General features: G+C 38.5%; 1 protein-coding gene across 2 annotated transcripts; it reads left to right on the top strand.

Moving 5' to 3' along the window:
• The first annotated feature begins 273 nt into the window (after nt 1-273).
• On the top strand, nt 274-10,996 carry MPZL2 (myelin protein zero like 2). 2 transcript variants are annotated; one of them, XM_037504275.2, is made up of 6 exons: nt 274-622; nt 1,553-1,719; nt 2,000-2,210; nt 4,656-4,803; nt 7,351-7,426; nt 9,226-10,996. In XM_037504275.2, exons 1-5 carry the CDS (start codon nt 565-567, stop codon nt 7,412-7,414), a joined length of 648 nt encoding a protein of 215 aa, XP_037360172.1. In that variant the 5' UTR covers nt 274-564; the 3' UTR covers nt 7,415-7,426; nt 9,226-10,996. The 2 variants fall into 2 exon arrangements, with proteins under 2 accessions (XP_037360172.1, XP_037360171.1); XM_037504274.2 differs by having other exon boundaries at nt 9,151-10,996.
• The last annotated feature ends 526 nt before the right edge of the window (nt 10,997-11,522 follow it).

Genomic DNA, 11,522 nt, shown 5'->3' with positions numbered 1-11,522 from the left:
TATAAGCTGTAGGACTTTTAGTCCATGGAGGAGCTAAGGAATTCTGATTAGCTTGCAGTTGCTGTGAACCTGTTTGAGGCTAATATGGCCCCAGGGACTGGCTTTGGGAAAAGGTAGTTTCAACATTCACTTCCCAGGCCAGTATAAAGCCTGTTTAAAAAGAGAGTGTGTGGGTCAAACCCGAAGCAGCCTGGGACATTTCAGACCGGCACCACTTCCTCGGGCTGCTCCTGGGGCCAACCAGAGGCCAGAGCCTAGTCAGATGAACTGAAAAGTAAAGAAAAGATTGCAGAGTTTGGGACTTTGTGCAGACGTGCCTGTGAGTGTAGAGGGCGGGAGGAGAGAAAGGAGGGTGTTGGGAGCGAAAGCTCCACCTTTCATTCCTGCGAAGTGTAAGAGATTGAGGATGAGTCACAGGCACGGCTGCTCAGATTCCCAAAGGTGAGGGACTGACTCCTCTGTTCGGGAAAACGCGGGGTTCGCACCTCTCAGAGTGGCCTTGGCAGGGTGTGAAGCCCTGGGTCTGCCCGGTCTGGTCTCTGGGGCCAGGGCTGGCTTTCCCTCATGTATGGCAAGAGCAGGACGCGTGCTGTGCTGCTTCTCCTTGGCATCTGGCTCACAGGTAAGCGCGGGGGTGCTCCTCAGCATTTCCTTCTTCCTTGCCCACCCTCTAAAATTAGCTTATGTCTGAGAAGTCACAGAGTTTTGCCTAGGAGCCTGAGCCACAGTTGAGTTGATCTGAGTTTTGACTTTATTGAAGTTGGTGCTTTGTTTTTGGGGACTTGCTTTTGGACAAACAGGTTTAGGTGTGTTCCGGGCACAGAGAGGGCTTTCTAATCTCAGATTACAAACCATTTTTGTGGTGGCTACTCTGTACCTTGCACAGAAGGCAGGACTTACTAGTTGGATTTCTGCGTGGGTCTTGTCTGGACTCTGGGCAGCACTGGGAAAGCTGAGGTTGTTAAGGAGAGAGACTCACTGTGGTTCTGAAGCTGCCCTGACAGGCACATTCTAAATGTAAATATCATCGTAAAAATAAAAATACCACAGGGTATAAAGGGTTCAGGGGAGCTGGTAAGCATAAGCTGTCTGGCATTGATTGATTCATTTTCTGCAGAAGACTAGGGGCCAGTAAGAAATGAAAACTGACCTGTTGTGGGTCCCTAATTCACATTAAGATCGAATGCTTAAGCTTAGTACAAGTCTAATTCATGCGATGATTAGTTTTGATTTTCTGTTTCTGCTTTCCATTTTATTGGCTGCTGCTTGTAGCTTGTTCTAAGAGTTTTCAAGTAGGTACCATGCGCTTAGGGTTCTGTGCGGTGGAGAAAGTGAGAGCTGGAGGACTGCTGGGTGGTAGTTTTAGATGTTAAATGGAATGGGAGTGTCAAGGTTGCGTCCAGGTGGGAGTGTGCAGACGCCGCCGGGTGAGGTAAGTTTGAGAGCTGGAGTGTCTCAGTTCTTTTATGCCTTCCCAGACATTTATTTTGGCCGCGTCAGCAGCTCCCTCACTACACAGCTCCCGTTAACCCTTCTTTTTCCTTTATTGCAGCTCTCTGGCCTATAGCAGCTGTGGAAATTTACACCTCCCGCGTACTGGAGGGTGTCAACGGGACAGATATTCGGTTAAAATGCACTTTTGCCAGCTTTGCCCCTGTGGGTGATTCTCTAACAGTGACTTGGAATTTTCGTCCTCAAAATGGGGGACCTGAGCAGTTTGTAAGTAGATTACTGTCATTTTTCAGGGGAACTTGATTAGGAAAATAAGCTAGTCTGCTTTTCCTTGACCTTCCCATATTTTTTCTTAGCAACGAGCACAGGGTAAAGCTGGGAAACAACTCTTGGGACAGAGATGGACAGAAGCGCATGGCCAATGAAGGGAAATCATGGAGTTATTACAAGAGAGGAGCAGACCAGGCAGTCAGCTTTGCTGGCTCCCACTGCCTTAGCCACCTGACCCGGGTACTGAATAAGATCGTTTGTCATTTCTCCTTTCCAGGTATTCTACTTCCATGTGGATCCCTTCAAACCCATGAGTGGACATTTCAAGGACAGGGTGGTCTGGGATGGGAACCCTGACCGCTACGATGTCTCGATCATTCTCTGGAAGCTGCAGTTTGATGACAATGGGACATACACCTGCCAGGTGAAGAACCCGCCTGATGTTGACGGGGTGATCGGGGAGATCAGGCTCAACGTCGTGCACACTGGTAGGTCAGGTCACGCCAGTGGTTTGGGGAGGTGTGAATGCTGATAGAAGACAGAGAGGCAATCTCTTGCAAGGGCTGAAAGAGTGGACAGGACTAGCCCTTCTAATCTGGAAATCTCAGAGGAGACTGAGGAGGCCTGGGATAAAAAGTGAAAGGCTTTGTTTGGTGGTGGAAAGAAACAAAAAAGTAAAGTAAGGGGACCCAGGGACTCTATTACAAAAATGGCACTGAGATCTTGAGAGGGAGAGGAAGCAACTCTCTGATAAAGGGCTAACAATAGGTCCATTCATTCACTCAGCTATTCACAAGATACTTACTGAGTACCCCGCTCAGTGTTAGGTACCGTCCAAAGTGCTTGGCATGCATTGTCATTTAATCCTCATAGTCAGCTAGGCAGAGGATACCAATAATGGTAGCTAATGTTTATTGAATACTTCCCACGTGTCACAGGCTTTACAGGACACATTTAGGCTTTATATGTTTGTTTATTTAGTGCCCCCATTTTACTAATGAGGAAACAGGAAACAGGATCATAGAGGTTAACTCATTTGTCTAAAGGCATGTAGCTGATAAATAAACCTCAAATCCAAGCATCTTTGACTCTAAAATTATGCTCTAAACTAATGCATTGTGTTGTCTGCAGTCCTATCAAAGACAACCTGGAAAATAGTGCCATATAACAAAGAACAAAGACTAAAGAACTTTAGCGCTATACATCTGGTTTTTTTTTAAAAATTTTTTTTAAAGATATATTTATTTATTTATTTATGCAAGCACTGGGTACAGTCAGAAGCACGGGAGGGTGAGAGAATTCACCAGAGACAGAGCGGGGAGCAGAACAGGCAGACTGACGAAGTACACTGCTGAGGGGAGCAGCAGGCATGGCAGGAGAGGTCTGTGTGCCATGTGGGACCCTTGCCGGCGGCCGGGGATTGAACCGCAGCCCAGCGCTCAACCACTGTGCCACCGGGGAGGCCCAGCGCTATACATCTGGTTTTTGAGTCACTACTACTTTATACAGCTATAAAAAAAATCTTTTTGTCCTCTTGTATAGTGAGAATAATATTGCAAAGATTATGGTGAGGATAAAATGAGATAATGAACATTAAAATTGCCTAAACTCTGAATTGTATTGAAAATTATAATAGTTGCCACCTACTGTTTATTATGTGCATTCACAATTTACAGGATAATTTCTTAGTAAGAACCCAAGAAACAGATTCTGTGAGCTGTATTTTATATGTTGAGGAATCTGAGGCTCACAGAAATTCTCCCAGATCACACTGCTCGTAAATGGTGGAACTGGTATTTTAACCTACCTGTCTCTGCTGTGTGGTCTTAACCAACATACCGTATTATTGCCCAAAACACATATGCCTGTAAAGTGGTGTGATTTCCTCCTTTCATTCCTTGTACCAACCCTCAAGGCCCTATTGATTGCTGGCCATCTGAGTAATGTAAGAAGTAGATGGAGACGTAGAGGCCATTTGAGTAATGTAGTCAGATGTAATGTAACATCTTTAGACTGGAGTTTCTTCATTTACAAAATTAATAGGTTAGATAAGAATACAGTGGTTCTTAAACATATTGAGAACACTACTTTTTAGGAATACAATGAAAGCTGTGGTCCTCCTACCACACACACACACACACACACACACACACACCGCACACACTGCACACACTCACAATTTGACGTTGATCTTGTGGACCTCTGGTGCTACTACCACTGTCCTCCAGGCCAGGAACCCCTGAGCCAGGCATTCTCTAATATCTTTTCTGCTTCTGAGGGTTTACTGAAGTTTAAATTAGAAATTACACTGGGAGATAGGAAACCCAAGGCCCCTTTTACTTGTATCACTTATCCAGTGGACTATACTTATTGATCTATTTGCCTGTGGGCATGAGTTTCTGGAAGGTAATTTAACATCTTTAGATGTTGGCATTGTATTTCCATCATAGTGCCTGGAACATGGTAGACCTTTAATAAATTTGAATAAATAACTGGCTGAATGAGTGGGCATCAGGAAGAAATAATTTGAGCAATGGATTTGATTAGGTCAGCAATAACCTTACTCCTCTAGGTAGTTCAACTGGCCCAGTGGTTTTCAAAATTTGAGCATGTACTAGAATCACCTGGAGGACATGTTAAAACAGATTGCTGGGCCCCACCCATAATTCAGTAGTAGGTGCGGGGGTAGGGCCTGGTAATTTGCATTCAAAGTCCTCAAGTAATATTGTTACAGCTACTCCTAGGGCCAAACCTTGGGAACCACTAAAGTAGGCTGTATGGTTTTCCTGTTGCTGCTAGAGTTTGTAAGATAATATAGCAGGAGCAAGGAAGATTCCAGTTAATAACACAAATACATCCCTATAATATCTTTCAATTTCATCACCATCCTCCTCTTTTTAGAAATTCTGACTTGATCTCTTTCTCCTTTACAGCAAGTTTCTCTGAGATGTACTTCCTGGCTCTGGTCGTTGGCTCTGCCAGTGCATTGATGATCATAATAGTGATTGCAGTGGTCCTCGTCCAGCATTTCCGGAAAAACCGATGGGCTAAAAGAGCTCATAAAGTGGTGGAGATGAAACCGTAAGGCTGGGAAGTTCTGGGAAAGTCCTCTTCCAACACTCTTTTACCCTGACTTTGTATTTTACAGTGGAGCTAATTAATCGTTGAACAGATGCACTTCCTTTGAGTAAATCTTGAAGAATTCAAACTCACACGACTGATAAATTAGGGTGTGATTAATAACTTTACAAAAGACTTCTTAATTTTACCTTAGACTTCATTTTGTATCACTTTACTATATAGGATTTGCTATTATACAAAATCTGCTTAGTAAAGCTTTTCTAGGATATTCCTTACTTTTAATGTAAAGCATATATTAGTAAGAACCACTGGGCAGTCAGCAGGGGTACTATGAATCAGTACCTAGGAGAGTGAGCTGTGCTCAATCAGTATTAAAAACATTCTTTGGGTTCTCTTTCCATTAATTTCTTTTCTCCTTTCAATATTTTCCTGAAATAAAATTCACATGGCATGAAATTAACCTTTAATATTCACATTTCATATAAATGGAATTATACAATATGTGGCCTTTTATGTCTGGCTTTCTTTGACTTAGTGTGTTTTCAAAGCTCATCTATGTGATGGCATATAGTCATTCATTTTATGTGTAATATGCCATTGTGTGTATATACCATATATATATATATTTTTACCATTCAATTAGTGGACACTTAGATTTTTCCCATTTTTTAAAATTTTTTTCTTTTATGACAAAAGCTGCTATGAACATTCATGCACACATTTTTGTATACATGTTTTCAATTTTCCTGGGTATGTACCTAGGAGTGAAATTGTTGTGACACATGGTAGCTCCATGTTTACCTTTTTTCCAAAACAACTATACCACTTTATATTTCTACCAGTAATGAAGATTCTGATTTGTTCACCTCCTTGACAACACTAGTTATTGTCCAGCCTTTTGATTATAGCCATCCACTGGCTGTGAAGTGGTACCTCATTGAGATTTGATTTCCATTTTCCTAATGACTAATGATGTTGAAAATCTTTGCATGGGTTTACTGGCTATTTGCATCTCTTTTTTTTTTAATTTTATTTTTATATTCCCCATACAATTGCAGTCCCCTTATTTTGACCCCAGTCCCTCCCCTCCCTACACCCCACCCCCCATAGAGTGTCTCTGGTTCATAGTTTTTTGTTGATTTTGATTTTCACTTTCTTATAGTTATTTTTTTTCCTGGTCCCTTATTTAAGTTTTCTAGATTCCTGCTATGAGTGAGACCATCCGGTATTTTTCTTTTTCTTTCTGGCTTATTTCGCTGAGCATGATCCCTTCCAGCGCCATCCATGTTGCTGCAAATTGCATGTGTTTATCTTTTTTGAATGCTGAGTTATTTGGAGATTTATCTATTAAAATATTTTGCCATTTTAAAATGGGATTTTTTTTCATTGTTGAATTCCAAGAATTCTCATATATTTTAGAGTATCCAAAGCATATTATTAGATATATGATTTACAATTATTTTTCTCATTCCATGGGTTACCTTTTCATTTTCTTGATAATGTCCTTTGAAGCACAGCATTTTAATTTTTGATGAAATCCAATTTATCTTTTTTTCTTTTGTTGCTGTTGTTGTGTCATCTAAGAAACCACTGCCTAATCCAAGGGGTCATGACAATTTCTTCCTGTTTTCTTCTAAGAGTTTTACAGATTTAGTTCACATATAGGTCTTTGATTAATTTTTGAGTTAATTTTTGTATATTAGCAAAATTGTTAAGTAGGGACCCAAATTTATTATTTTGCAGTAGCAGTTTTTCAAGTGTCTCAGTATCTTTTATTTCTTTTCCCAAGAAATATTTATTAAATTAGATAGTACTTAGGAGCCCAATGGACCTAACTCTGAGATTTTGGTTTGAGTAGGTTATAACCAATAAAGATGACTTCTAGATCAACACAAAACTTTTTCTTTTTTGAATAAAGAGTAGGATTAGAAATTAATAATGTAGGGCCTCCCCGGTGGCGCAGCGGTTGATTGCTGGGTTGTGAAGCTGGCCGCAGCCTCTGCAGCGCCTGTTCAATCCCCAGCCGCCGGCAAGGTCCCACATGGCGCGCTGACCTCTCCTGCCGCCCGCTGCTCCCCTCAGCAGTGTATTTCGTCAGTCTGCCTGTTCTGTTCCCCACTCTGGCTCTGGTGAATTCTCTCACCCTCCCGCGCTTCTGACTGTACCCAGTGCTTGTATAAATAAATAAATCTTTTTTAAAAAAGGAAATTAACAATGTAATTTAATAATTTAAAATTATAATTAATAAATTGTAATGGTAAACTAAGGTATCTGCTTTAAGTCCCTGGACTTTCCAAATTGTATTCCCTTCTAAAAATATTTTGGGAAGTGTCTTAAGTTCAGATAACCTGTGTCATGTGGAGGTATGAATATTATCAGTTAGGTGGCACTAATGGTTTCATTCTGTGTAAGCCTCAATCTACATCCAGATATACTCATGTAATTCTTTCCAAAGTATGGGAAGAAGATGACAGAAACTTTGTAGGATTTACCTTCCTTGTTGCTTGTCTTCTTTACCTGACTTTAGTTTCTGCTTCTTTGTTACAGAAAAGAAGAGGAAAAGCTCAACCAAGAGAAAAAGGTCTCTGTTTATTTAGAAGACATAGACTAACATCCTTAGATGGTAAGGTTTATAAGTAGGTTGATTTTTTTCCCCTTAGCTTCCTTGTCTAGTCAGTCTTGAATGTGGATCTCCCAGATTATGATTGTCAGCTGTTTCCTGTATGAAATTTGAGGAGCTGGACCAGGGAGATAAGTGACCTGTTAGTATTATATATTGCTTTCCCTTTGAGTGTGTTTTGTGCAAAAGATTAGGAGGTTAGATCATGATGCCTGAGGGAATTCTAAGATTAGTGAAGCTCTGGGAATATATTTACTACCACCAAGAATAATAAATTTACTTTCAACATATAGAGAAATCTTTTTTTTTCCAAATGAAAGAATTAATAACTGCATGTTTGTTTTGTTTTATTGTAAGCCATTCATGGCATTAAGTGAGCTAATAGATAAACCTGATGTTTTGATAAGAGAACTTCTGTACTATTTGGAATTAATTTCAACTCCTCCTCTCATTTAGTTACTGGATGAATTCAGTATTGGAGTGTGTAGTTTTTGTCCCCCCAGTTTTCAGTTTCATAAAGCTTAAAATATAGGATGATTTATTTTTCATATGATGAAATTTTTTTCTGTTCTTTGAAGTAGAGCCTCTGTTTTTATTTGCAGAGAGCCAGTTTATAGCCTTGAGCACCAGTGAAAGATGCCAAGGATTTAAAATAGAATATGGAGACAGATGATTATATTGTAAACCCAAAAAAGCCCAGAGATTTCACCAAGGACAATTGTCTTTTTATAATCAAACAGATTCCCTAATAAGTCATGGTCATGGAAAATAAAAATGAGGAATTGTTTTAGATTAAAAGAAATTTAAGGGACTGACATAATCAAGTGCAATATGTGATCCCTGACTGGATGGATACTAGTTTGTACTGACTAGTTGCAAAAAGATTTTGGGGGACCTTTGGGAAATCTTGAATATGAAAATTTTGAATATTGATAATATTAGGGAATTGTTAATTTTACTAGGTATAATAAGAACAGGAAAATGTCCCTATTTTTAAAAAATGCATATTGGAGTATCTAGGGGTATAATGTCAGTAATTTGCTTTAAAAACTTCAGACCAGAAAAAAATACAGCAAGTAAGGCAAAAAAATGCTTTAAAATTAGGTGATAGGTGAATTCCACATGTTGTTTTCTTTCTGTACTTTTGATTTTGTCTATAATTAAAGGGAGCAAGAGAGAGAAAAAGGCACGTATGTGTTTGAGTGAGCTGTGGATCATTCAAATGTCCAATCAAGGGCAAAGGCTGAGCCTCCCTGGTGGCATAGGGGTTAAAGTCTCAGCGCTATCAAGCTATTGCCTTCCTCTGCAGCTTGACTTTCTGGGTCAGGGAGCTAACACACAAGGCACAGCAGACCTCTCCTGTCTCGCCCCTGCTCCCCTCAGCAGTGTATTTCAGTAGATCCACCTGTTCTGCTCCCCACTCTTCTATGGTGACTCCTCTTACCCCCCATACCTCTGTCCTACACCCTAGTTCTTCTCTGCATAAATAAATAAAAATAAATCTTAAAAAAGGGGCAAAGTCTAAGAATTAAGGACACAGACTCTAAGAACTATGTAATAAGGATCAAAATACTCTTAAAGATTAAAATAGGGGGAGCACAAATACATTTAAGAATATTTTTCTTCACAATTGAGACTAGACCTAATAATATGTTCATAATGCCAGGTACTCCTATTACACCCTTCCCGAATGCATTATCCATTTAAACTTTTGTTTTGTATTTCAGGAAGTTGAAGATTTCCAAGAATAAGAACTCTAGGATAATTTGAAGTTAATGGAAGCTTTTCTTTGGTTTTCCTAGTTGGGACCTGTCTTCCAACCACCTCTGCAGTATATAACAACCCAGAAAGGAAGATCCTTCTGAGCCAGCAATCCCTCTGGGCTCTTCTTGAGCAGATAACACCAGACTCATACACAGTCCCATATTAAGGTTTTATTTAATTTCAGAGTGCAACTATTTCTCAAATGTACATTAACTTTTGTATACTAAGAAACTACATTTTTGCCCTTGAAACACTCCTTATGGAGATGACTTATATACAACAGATATCAGCTTCAAATGGGATTAAAATCAACTTGTCTGTCATATTCCTCTAACATATTTGTTTTTTTAGAGCAGGACACTTGCTACTAAAGTTCATGTTTACTCTTTCTTTCTCAACTCATTCAAAAAGTGAGTTAATTCTTCCAGCTGATTTTAATTTATTAACAGAAAATTCTACATTCAAACCGTTAAGCAACAGTTTGATTTTTATGGCTTTTAATAAATATGGGACATCTCATTTTACTGAATTTCTTTCACTATCCTAGATGATAGTTTTTTTTTCCCTGTCAAATGAGACAAAGTTTACAATAACACAAGTCTAAATCAGAGTAACTAGAAAAGGCTACATAAATGCTAACAGATTGACAAATGCCACCTCAGCCTGTGTGGAATGTCACCTTTTTTCTGTGTTGCTCAAAACAATCAACAGTGAGGATCTTTCAAGAACAATGAATGGCTGTTTAGCTTCCTGTTTCTTCCCCACCCCCCAATTCAACAATCTATGACAGCAGGGCAGCAGTATGTGTCTATGCTCTAAGTATCTATGCTCTAAGACACCTATACTTGTAGACTGGAAGCATTAAACAGTTAAATACCAAGATTGTGAAATAGTATATTACAACTTTAAAAATTTGGGGCTGGTGAGAAAAGTCAACCCTAAATGTTGATAATTGTGTACAGTGCTATACAAAGCTCTGAGAACTGGAAGAGATTATTTAAATTCTCTCTCTCTCTCTCTCTCTCATTTCAATTCACTGCTTATTTTGGGGGCTCAAGGATTTGTTATGGAACAAAGAAATGCCAAAACTAACAGAAGAAACAAACTTTTTCCTTTTTTCATTTATATGAGTTGGTAACACAAACTTTATAAGTGGGTGATAGAAAGAAGAGTACTTTTTAAGAACAGGTATCTGTTAAGTGTCTTTTCAAATTTAAACTGCAGCAGCAATCATTCAAAGGATAGAAAACATTTAAATGTTTAGAGCCCTCAAAAATCTTTACAGTTTTCACTGACTAGGCTGAACATGTTTTAGAAAACTGGGATTTTCAAATAAGTTATCTGTACATAAAGATATTGAATTTTGACAATTACCCAACACTTTAAAAAATGGTATAATTTACAATATGATCCTTGATTCTGAAACTTGTTTCATACCTGTCTCATTTAGCCCTTTTGTACTGTCTAAAAAAGTAAAATTTTAATATCCAACTTAGGAACAAAAATTTAAAAAGTATACTTTTAATTCACATTTTCTACTTCTCTTCATAATTCAACATTTGAAAATGTAATTACTGGCTATTTCTTCAATCAGATGGCTTGGGTGATGTTCCATAGTGTAAAGAAGTAGTTAAAAACTCATGGAAAGTATTTCCAGAAAAACTTGTAGCGTTGTGTCTTGGCTAAATGTTTCATGGTTAGTAGGACTCTGCTGTTCAACGTCTTCTTCCTAAAGAAAACTTTTGTATTGTAATTTATTTTTTATTGTGCCTTAAACACCTATGTAAATAAACTTTAGTAATAAAGAATGCATCAATTATATAATTTACTCATATACAAATTTAAATATTTTGCAAAACAGGTGGGTATGTATTTTATCTTCACTGACAAATTTTCCTAGAGGTATCTTAGAAGTGAGTAACATACAGAATACTGGATAAATTATTTTCACATGGCTTTGGATAACTGGAATTAGGCACCACAAACTACTTAATTTGGGGACTCTTTCAAAGGAACAATATGATCTATTCTAATTGGTAATCTTAAATTACCTTTTTAAAAAATAAATTTTTATTAAGGTAACATAGGTTTATACTTATATTTCAGGTGTACAGTATTATAATTTGACATCTATATATGCTACCTCATGTTTATGACCAAAAGTCTAGTTTATATCTATCACCATACAACTGACCCTCTGTACCCATTTTACCTACCTCCCCAATCCCTTTCTCCTCTGGTTACCACCTTCTTTTTTTTTTTTTTTTAAAGATTTATTTTATTTATTTAAGCATTCAAGAACTGGGGTGTAGCCAGAGGTGGGTGGTGGTGGTGA

Source organism: Talpa occidentalis, unplaced genomic scaffold (assembly GCF_014898055.3).
Source record: "Talpa occidentalis isolate TD23 unplaced genomic scaffold, MPIMG_talOcc4v2.1 talOcc4.12, whole genome shotgun sequence".
NCBI classification, from domain to species: Eukaryota; Metazoa; Chordata; class Mammalia; order Eulipotyphla; family Talpidae; genus Talpa; species Talpa occidentalis.
Note: the sequence above shows the minus strand (reverse complement) of the source record. Positions and strands in the feature narration are given on the sequence as shown.

What these genes read in the sequence shown, in the direction of transcription:
- MPZL2 (XM_037504275.2), top strand. Translation starts at nt 565, where the DNA reads ATGTATGGCAAGAGCAGGACGCGTGCTGTGCTGCTTCTCCTTGGCATC. An exon ending in ATGGGGGACCTGAGCAGTTT is followed by an intron (nt 1,720 to 1,999) that starts GTAAGTAGATTA and finishes TCTCCTTTCCAG; the next exon opens with GTATTCTACTTCCATGTGGA. An exon ending in AAAGTGGTGGAGATGAAACC is followed by an intron (nt 4,804 to 7,350) that starts GTAAGGCTGGGA and finishes TCTTTGTTACAG; the next exon opens with AAAAGAAGAGGAAAAGCTCA.